The following is a 10384-nucleotide window of genomic DNA, read 5'->3' as shown; positions in this document are numbered from 1 at the left end:
TTTCTGCTATTTTATAAGATTTGTGCTTAATATAGTATTTCTGCTTTTTATAGGATTTGTGCTTAATATAGTATTTCTGCTTTTTATAGAATTTGTGCTTAATATAGTATTTCTGCTTTTTATAGAATTTGTGCTTAATATGGTATTTCTGCTTTTTATAGGATTTGTGCTTAATATAGTATTTCTGCTAAATTATAGTATTTCTGCTTTTTATAGTATTTGTGCTAAAACATAGTATTTCTACTAAATGTAGTATTTATGCTTAATCATAGTATTTCTATATATTTCTGCCAGGTCCCCAGGCAGCCAATCCTCTGTGAGGACTGAGAAATTCAAATTTTCAAATCAGGGCCTGCACGGCTTCCCAGCCAATCATATATGTGTCCTGAGGCATTCAAATTTGCATATTGGGGCCTTCATGGCTTCTAAGCCAGCCAATCATATCTGAGGGCTGAGGAATTCAAATCCACAAATCAGGACCTGCACAGCTTCCCAGCCAGCCAATCATGTATGTGGGCTCCAGGTATTCAAATTTGCATATTGGGGAATTCGTGGCTTCTAAGTCAACAAGTCATCCATGTCATATATCTCTAAAAATTCATATTTTAATGATAAATTGTCAACACTTGAAGATTCCCCCATCTCTTCTGAACAAAACGGTGTAAGAATGACCGCTCTAGCCCCTATGGTTAGGAAATTATGGTCATTTGTTTGAGGGGAATCCTCACTATGTGAAATAAACTGAAAGAAGCAGGTCTATGTCTCTGTGCTGCGTGTGTAAAACAGATGCACCTGTTTTGGCGGGAAAACGAAAACAGCCTCTCTGATTGGTGGATTCAAATTCAGCAGCTCCCAGGCTGACCTAGAAACTTAGTCCTCTCTCCCTGTGTGTGTGTGTGTGTGTGTGTGTGTGTGTGTGTGTGTGTGTGTGTGTGTGTGTGTGTGTTTAGTGGGAGAGAGAGGACCCTGCCCTTATTTGACAGCATGTCATTGTAGGATTTAAATTGAACATAGTTAGACTGGTTGACTGGATTAGAGCCTGTGTTTGTGTGTCCCTCTGTGCATTTGTGTTTCAATAAGTTATTACTATTCTGCTAAATCATAGTGTTTCTGGTACTTTTCGGTACTTGTGCTAAATACAGTATTTCTGCTAAATCATAGTATTTCTGGTACTTTTCGGTACTTGTGCTAAATACAGTATTTCTGCTTTTCATAGGATTTATGCCTAATATAGTATTTCTGCTAAATTATAGTATTTCTGCTTTTTATAGGATTTGTGCCTAACATAGTATTTCTGCTAAATTATAGTATTTCTGCTTTTTATACTATTTGTTCTAAATTATAGTATTTCTGCTTTTTATAGGATTTGTGCTTAATATAGTATTTCTGCTAAATTATAGTTTTTCTTCTTTTTATAGTATTTGTGCTAAAACATAGTATTTCTACTAAATGTAGTATTTATGCTTAATAATAGTATTTCTATATATTTCTGCCAGGTCCCCAGGCAGCCAATCCTCTGTGAGGACTGAGACATTCAAATTTTCAAATCAGGGCCTGCACAGTTTCCCAGCCAATCAAATAAGTGTCCTGAGGCATTCAAATTTGCATATTGGGGCCTTCGTGGCTTCTAAGCCAGCCAATCATATCTGAGGGCTGAGGAATTCAAATCCACAAATCAGGGCCTGCACGGCTTCCCAGCCAGCCAATCACATATGTGGTCTCAGGCATTCAAATTTGCATATTGGGGAATTCGTGGCTTCTAAGTCAACAAGTCATCCATGTCATATATCTCTAAAAATTCATATTTTAATATTAAATTGTCAACACTTGAAGATTCCCCCATCTCTTCTGAACAAAACGGTGTAAGAATGACCGTTCTAGCCCCTACGGTTAGGAAATTACGGTCATTTGTTTGAGGGGAGTCGTCACTATGAGAAATAGACTGCAAAAATCCTGTGTCTCTCTGTGCTGCTGCGTGTGTAAACAGATGCACCTGTTTTGGTGGGGAAAAGTGCACAGCCTCTCTGATTGGTGGATTCAAATTCACCAGCTCCCAGGCTGACCTAGAAACTTACTTCTCTCTCCCTGTGTGTGTGTGTGTGTGTGTGTGTGTGTGTGTGTGTGTGTGTGTGTGTGTGTGTGTGTGTGTGTGACAGAGAGAGAGAGAGAGAGAGAGAGAAAGGCTTTTAATGGGATGATCTCATTCTAAGATTTAAATTCAATATATTTAGACTGGTTGACTGAATTGGATCTTGTGTGTGGGTCTCTCTGTGCATGTGTGTTTCCTCATGTGTACATATTTGTGATTGTGTGGCTGTAATAATTTTTTTTGCAGATTTTTGTCATTTAACAAGTATATTTGAGGGACCCTCAGCATGTTCAGCATTTTTTCAGCTGTCCATTTTGCTTTTCCAATTTTTCTGTTTAACTTATTACTAATGTGCTAAATCATACTGTTTCTGCTATTTTATAAGATTTGTGCTTAATATACTATTTCTGCTTTTATAGGATTTGTGCTTAATATAGTATTTCTGCTAAATGTAGTATTTATGCTTAATCATACTATTTCTGCTTTTCATAGTATTTGTGCTTAATATAGTATTTCTGCTAAATTTAGTATTTCTGATTAATTATAGTTTTTCTACTAAATCATAGTACAGTATTTCTGCTTTTTATGGGATTTGTGCTAAAACAAAGTATTTCTACTAAATGTAGTATTTGTGCTTAATCATACTATTTCTGCTTTTTATAGGATTTGTGCTTAATATAGTATTTCTGCTAAATTATAGTATTTCTGCCAAATTATAATATTTGTGCTAAAACATAGTCTCAATTTAAAATTACAATATTCATAGTTCATCACAGTGTCTCTGGTAAATCACAATATTTCTGCTCTGTTGTACTATTTTTCTAAATCATAGTGTTTCTGTAATGTTTAAGTATTTTTGGCTAAATATATTCTTTCTGTTATCTTATACTATTTCTCCTAAATTCTTGTATTTTTGAGAAGTTATCATGTTTCTGGTAAGTTACAATATTTCTGCTAAATTCTGCTATGCTATTGTATTTCTGCCAAGTATTATGTTTCCTCTAAGATATTGCAGTTCTGCTAAGTTATTCCATTTTAGCAAACTTCTTTTGCTTCTGCAAAGTTTTTACAATTTCTGCAACTTTTCAGCTTTTTCAGCTACTTTTTGCATACAGCTTCAGCTTTAAGCATCCACACTGCATTTTCGCAGGAAATGCAAATTTTTCTAGTTAACTGTTAGCAGTTGTTGTCGTGGATGTACAGGCAAAAGCTGAAAACATGACGCCTCAGTTGATCCACTGATCCTCTGAAATGAGCCATTCGGGCTCCTGTCTCTTTAAGGCCGCCTGGCTAAAAAGTCCATTTTATTCTGACTGGCCGGCTTCCAGATGCCAGTAGAGGGGTGGGACACAGTGCTGCTCATGCCTCCTTGTTTGTGTTGTGCCTATAACACGTGGCTGTATAAAAACAAATATAAAAAGTTTTTGGTAGCAGAGTCTAAAGCTTTTTGTTCACATGGATTAAATATATAAATCTGTTGAGCAATAATGCATGAAAACAGCTCTCTTTGACCTAGTGGTCATTTGTGGTATTGCATCCCAATGACCAACCTGTCGGGATGCGAGTCAGTGTGTGTGTGTGTGTGTGTGTGTGTGTGTGTGTGTGTGTGTGTGTGTGTGTGTGTGTGTGTGTGTGTGTGTTGTAGTTCAGTATCCAGGTCTTTGGGTTTTAACACAAATACACAGGATTAAGTTGCAGATCTTAAATCATCACCTGTGTGACGTTTATCCAGGTCCAGTGAAGATAAACTGGAGGCAAAAGGTAAAAATGACCCTAACAGTCCACATAAAAAAAACACCAGTCAGTTCATTGCGATTAGATTTTCTTAAATTACAACCAGACATGAGGCATGCATTTTAATCCTGGATGCATTTTAAGGGCTAATATTAAAGTTTGTTTTTTAAAGCATTGTTCATTAGAGTTCTTCACTCATGTTTTCATGTGTTATTTACGCTTCCAGGTATGACACTGTGCACTTCTATATTACTCAACAGAATCATTGAAATCCCTGAAACTCAGATGTGGGCACCAGTTCAATGGTCTGGAACCAATATTTGTGCCGCCTCAGTGTAGCGTGTCACACCTTCCAGCCAATCAGGAACAAGACTGTGTTTCGCCCTGCTTGTTTCCTCTTTTCTTTACAGTGCTAGACTGAGTCAAGCCTACAGACAGCTGTCATTTGATATCACTTTGGTCTGTTTTCTTTATGTAAATACTTGAGGTGTTCCACAGAGCTTCATGAACCGTCGGGCGAATAAGACGTCTGTGATGTTTACTGGAGCATAGCTGAAGTGCATCAGACAGCTTACCTGCTCATTTAACAGTTAAAAGAAGAACTCCGCTCAGCAGGACTCCACAGACACACTCAGCCTGCACATCTGTGGGGTAAAAACACGGCTTCTGGGTGTTTCTGTCTTGTGACGGAAAATTGTGGTTTACAATAGCAAACCACAAACTTCTGCATTTCACATCTTTGAGAGAAACAAGTTGTCATGGTTTAAATTTCAGTCGCATAACAATGATGGTGAAATCAAGTTCTGTTTGACAAAAGAAAAAACATTTTAGTAATTTCGCAGATGCTGGAAAACTTCAGGATGATTGAAAGAAGTGTTCCAGGGATGATTTGAAAGGAATTTAAAAAGATCCCTGTAAATATTTAGAAGTCTATAAAACAGCAGTGGGCTCTAGAGAAACATGGCTGGTTAGAGTTAAGTGAGCAGGAAAATTTGGAGACTGAGGATTGAAAACTGCAATGTCTCTAATGTCCACTTGAGGAACTCTGAAACCCAGAAATAAGTTTGCACTTCATGCATGTTCTTGCTTGGATACCAGAAATTATACCTGCAGTTGACATTTTCGCATTTTCTTCTACAATATATGAAAAATCAGAAATTCATGGATTTTGTTGCTTTTACAAAGACTTTTTTCTAACAGGTGATTAAAATTGTCCAGAACATCGAGCATCATCATAACCCCACTTCCGGTTGCTGGTGATGACGTTTGTTTATTGCCAACATTTTTTTTTAAATATAGTAACTTCTTTTACACTTTAAAAAACATAAAACATAACTGAATTTGTAAAAATTATATTGTGGAACAAAATGTGAATCGTGCCATTTTTGTATCCTCAGATTCTTTCCTGTTGATGCTCAAGCCTGGGAAAAGCGGTTAATGCTAAACACATTGCTACTTTACATTATATGATTTATACAGCACCAAATCACAATAACAGTCCCCTAAAGGCGCTTTATAATGTAAGGTAAACCCTACGATAATACATACAGACAGTGGGAAGGAAAAACTCCCTTTTAACAGGAAGAAACCTCCGTCAGAACCAGGCTGTGTTAGAGACCCAGAGATGAATGATAACAAGTATGATTAAATGCAGAGAGATGTATAAGCACATAGTGAGTGAGAAAGGTGACTGAAGAAGAAACACCCAGTGCATCATGGGAATTCCCCAGCAGCCTATGCTTATTGCAGCATAACTAAGGGAGGATTCAGGGTCACCTGGTCCAGCCCTAACTATATGCTTTAGCAAAAAGGAAAGTTTGAAGCCTAATCTTAAAAGTAGAGATAGTGTCTGTCTCCAGTTTGAGATGATCTGAGCTTCGTGACACGGTGCTTTATCCTGCTGGAAGCAGCCATCAAGACCAACCTAGTCGTCAACAATGGTCATGTAGGCTGTGCTATTTAAATTAGGCTCATTTGTTGCTAAGAGACTAAAAGTGTAGGCCTTCTGTCAGTTCAGGCCCCTGTGAAGTGTAGCCTCAGTTTCCTGTTCTTAGCTGACAGGAGTGGCCGATGCTGTGGTCTTCTGTTGTAGCCCATCTGCGTGGAGATCTAATGCACTGTGCTCTTCTGCAAATTTTGTGTTCATAAAAGGCTGAACTGGTGTACCTAATGAAGTGGCGGGTGAATTCTAAATGTATTATAAAGCTTTACTTATTTGTTCAAATGTGAGCCTGTACTATACTAGATATGTTAGATAAGATTCTGAATTTTACTTGCATTTACAGTTTAAATATAAAATTAACATCTGAACTCTGTGCAGCCTTTTTACATGCAGCGGCTGCACCGAGTTACACAAGAGGTCCAGTTTATCTGTGTCTTTTTTCCTCGCTGTATTTATGATCAAATATTCTGACCGATTTTTGATTTGAACCGTTTCTGGCTACATGTCACTAAACTCGGGAGCGCACGGACACGTCCTGCAGGCTGCCAGTGCACGCGTCACACCGGCCTCCGAGCTCGCGTTGCGTTCACTACACCCGTGTGTGTGTGTGTGTGTGTGTGTGTGTGTGTGTGTGTGTGTGTGTGTGTGTGTGTGTGTGTGTGTGTATTTTTTATTTCTTGAAGCCGTCTGTCAGTCTTATCAACGCCTTAACTCACTTCCTGGTTTTTAGTACCCGAGTCTTCGGCGTGAGCGCGCGAGCGTGCACACCCCCACCACCACACACACACACACACTGAGAGGGAGGGACGGAGCAGGTCGCGTTGCGTGTCTGCGCCTCTGTGTGAACACTTTAACCTGCGGCAAGATCTCCACGCAGATGTTTCCTCCGGTGCTCCGCACGGCCTCTCAGCAGACTCAGGTACGGATCAGCGGTGGGCCCCCGTTGCGCTCCTGTTGTAAAAAGTTTGCGAGCTCCTTCAGAGTGTTTTTCTTCCACAGTTCGCTGTCATGCAGCAGCAGCCGCCGGTGAGTCCTTGAAGGCGGCAGGACTGAAGCGGGGTGAATGTAAAGAGGTTCCCCTGAACTCTCAGGACTCCAGCCGCTGCATGCGAGGAGGAAACTTTGACTTTCTTCGCTGCTTCTGAACTTCCACACACGGAGAGGAGAGGACAGGAGGGGGGAGAAAGTTCCTCTCTCTCGGCTCTACCTGCGGGTTCCTCTCGCTGTTGAAATAAATCAGCTGCAGAATGTCTGACTCTGCATCCAGCTTCCTCCACATCGGGGACATTGTATCCCTGTATGCCGAGGGCACGGTGAACGGCTTCATCAGCACGCTGGGGTGAGTGTACCGTCACTGTCATGTGCTCTGTGTGCACTTGTGCGCTGTGGAAATGACTGTGAACACCTCCGTTGTACTTCTGTGTGCACACATCCGTTAACAGCCTGAGCGAAGCCCCCAGCTTCATTAAAACCTGAAGATGAGGAGTTTAAACTGGGTTCTGTAGATCGACACGTGGCTTCAGGTGTCAGTGCTCAGCGCTGAGCCGACACAGTGTTGAATGATTAGTTGTTGACTATCCGTCCCTGTGAGGAAGAGACTGGGAAGCATTCTTCCATCAAACAACATCAGACTCCACTTTAATCTTGTTTTCTTAACTTTGTAAAATAAAACATAACAAACAAACACATGGAAGTAAAATAAAATTAAAGGGTTTATATTTACTGGCACAACAACCCAAAACAGGAAAAAGATAAATAACAATGGATTGCATTTATATGCGCTTTTTGAGACTCTTAAAGCGCTTTACAATTCCACTATTAATTCACACACTGGTGGAGGTAGCTACAGTTGTAGCCACAGCTGCCCTGGAGCAGGTTGACAGAAGCGAGGCTGCCATATCGCGCCATCGGGCAGTAGGTGAAGTGTCTTGCCCAAGGACACAACGACCGAGATTGTCCGAGCCGGGGCTCGAACCGGCAACCTTCCGATTACAAGACGAACACCCAACTCTTTGAGCCACGATCGAATATTGTTAAAATAATGAAGAAATATTCTTTCTTTCTTTTTCTTTTCTTTTGAGCGGATTTATGTGCACTAGTCTCATCTCAGTTCAGTCTGATAATATAACCGGAGCTGACAGCAGCATTAGCCTCCTTACAAGCTTTAAACCAAACAGAGAGGGTTGTATTGTGAGTGGAGCATTTCAGTGCTCACTCGCCTGACCATAATTTGGCACTTATGTTTTTTTAAAAAAAGGATGCAATACCAGACATGAAATAAGTCCAAACTAACTCTCCTGATAGCAACAGGTGCACTGCTGCTGATGCATGTAAAAACACAGAGCACCATGCAACACAATTCAATGGAATTAAATAATATAACTTGTTGGCCACTTGTCACCATAACCATTACAGCTTTTTAAGAGAGGACTGGACTGATATCTGATACACTGTTTCTTAGTTGTGTGTACCTGGCTTTTAGGATGTGTAGTTCAACCTTGTCTAATATAGTAATAACAGTTTACTGTTTGCAGTAAGGGCTGTTATATAGAAACGCTGACCTGGAAGACTGAGCATGTATCAAGACAACACTATGATGTCATTGTGTAAATATGCAGTCATTGCTAGTACATGTATGTTTCACAAAGTATTGTGTTTTTGATATTTGCCCTGTTGAAGTGAATTAGTTGTGGATTATTAAATAGTGTGATTAAACTGTGAGTATGCTGTCAGCGCCGGTTTCCTCTTCAGATCCACATCAATGCTTCTGACTATCATGAATTTAACCTCTTGTTTGTCTCTTCGCTGTAGTGGAACTATTTGTCATATTATGGTTAAAATATGACTGATATATATGATATACTGCCCACCACTGATTGTGAATAATATCCATAAAGAGACATTAAAAAAGCCTGAAACAGAGGAGTTATTATAGGTCTACGTGCATCAGGAGCAGCTGCTTTAATGCAGAAAGCCTGCAGTTAAAGAAAAAAGAGCAAAGACAATATTTGCATTTGCAAAGTTTCACAGGTGATGGAAAAATAGTCCGTGCAATGAACTGCTTTATCCAGAACTCCAGAGACGATAGATTGACTCTGAGGTGAAGAAGTGTACAGGCTCGTCAGTGTTTTGAAAGAAGGAAGGTGACATATGCGCATTTTTTGTTTTTGTGGAGAAGCTTCTGTGTGTGTGCTTTTCCCTGCAAACAAAGTGTGTTTTTGTGAAAACATACCAGACTTTGTCCTGTGCTGAGAGAACTTGTTGAACATATTTTTTAAATGAAGGCTTTGAAGCTTTTGGTTTTAGATTGATTTGGGCAGTGTGAGAATGAGTGACACCCACTGAAAGCAGGTGGTGCAGGTCAACAGTGGTGCATTGTGCACCCACTGAGTGTATGTTATGGATGGACATTGCTTTCAGGTCTGAATAGTGAAGCCAGTTTAGAAGTTTTTAGAAACTTTCTAATGGCCAGCATCAGTGGCCTTAATGTCTGCTTTGATGGAGGTTAATATGAAAGCAGCCCTCCTGCTCTGGGACTTGTGTAGCGTTAGCATCACCACTACAGCAGTAACAGTACACTTTATTATAAAGTGCCATAATCACATCACTGAATCTAAATGGATCAAACTGGACCCTTTTTCACCTTATTTCAGGGGGAAGGAAATCCCCACGGTCACTCAGTGATACCTTACATCTGTAAGGCGACACATGAACAAAACAGTCTGGATGAGAGACCCCGTTAAGATCCCTATCACCAGGGCACCGTGAGATCCCACCTACTCAAAAGTCAGATGGTTAATAATGTTCTTACAAGAGTAAATTTGTTACTGATGTTGCCGAACCTGTTTTAAAACTTTAACTCACATACTTGATCAAATTTGATGCAACAGTAATGCTGGCTCATTTAAGTCCTAATGATGCTCTAGAAATGCGTAAAAATTCAGCAGCCACCATTGGACCTGTGGGACACTCCAGCAGGACCACCTTCAGTATCTCTGCCTGACCTGACAAGTCTGTCTTTCTGTTGCTTTAGCAAGCAAGTTGATGACTAGACATTTGCTAGAAGTCATTATTCAGCTGCAAGAGTTAGTTGTCCTGGTGTGAGGCCCCTTGAGGGGCGGCGGTTTTAGGCTTTTGGACAGACTGAAATAAATAAATACATGCTATTATGAAGAAGAGATGCAGTTATAGTATTTTGCAGAAGTCTTGAGCAACCTACTATTTAGTAAGTTCATAATTCCATCAGTTTTGAAAAAGATCTCCAACACCACTGGTTGACACGTAGCCCCAAACCATAGCAGAGCCTACATTGTTTTACAGATGGTTGCGGATGGTGGTTGTACTTTCCTGTTGACGTCCTCCATACATATCGATGACAATTTGAAAAAATTCAAATTTAGATTCACGAGTCCTTAAAAGGTGTTGTTACCGATGTTCAGTTTAGTTGTTGTCACAGTAACTGGCATACCTCAGCCTTGGTTTGCTTCCTTAAGAATGGCTTCCTGACAGCCAACCTTCGCCCGAGACCACTTGAAGAGGCTTCGGCAAACAGTAGGTAGAACTGGATCAACTCTAGGGCCAGAAGCAAACACGCACCACTGTGTTTTTATTGTGTTGAG

General features: G+C 40.2%; 1 protein-coding gene across 2 annotated transcripts in view; it reads left to right on the top strand.

Moving 5' to 3' along the window:
- The first annotated feature begins 4250 nt into the window (after positions 1 to 4250).
- Positions 4251 to 10384, top strand: part of itpr3 (inositol 1,4,5-trisphosphate receptor, type 3) — a 74618-nt gene continuing 68484 nt past the window's right edge. For both annotated transcript variants that reach the window (XM_026154035.1, XM_026154034.1), the window contains exons 1-3: positions 4251 to 4474; positions 6496 to 6684; positions 6765 to 7104. In XM_026154035.1, coding sequence (XP_026009820.1) covers positions 7013 to 7104 — 92 coding nt within the window. In that variant the 5' untranslated portion in view covers positions 4251 to 4474; positions 6496 to 6684; positions 6765 to 7012. The remainder of the gene's footprint in view (positions 4475 to 6495; positions 6685 to 6764; positions 7105 to 10384) is intronic.

Source organism: Astatotilapia calliptera, chromosome 20 (assembly GCF_900246225.1).
Source record: "Astatotilapia calliptera chromosome 20, fAstCal1.2, whole genome shotgun sequence".
Taxonomy (NCBI): Eukaryota; Metazoa; Chordata; class Actinopteri; order Cichliformes; family Cichlidae; genus Astatotilapia; species Astatotilapia calliptera.
The sequence above is the reverse complement of the archived record's forward strand: the minus strand, read 5'-3'. Positions and strand labels throughout refer to the sequence as shown.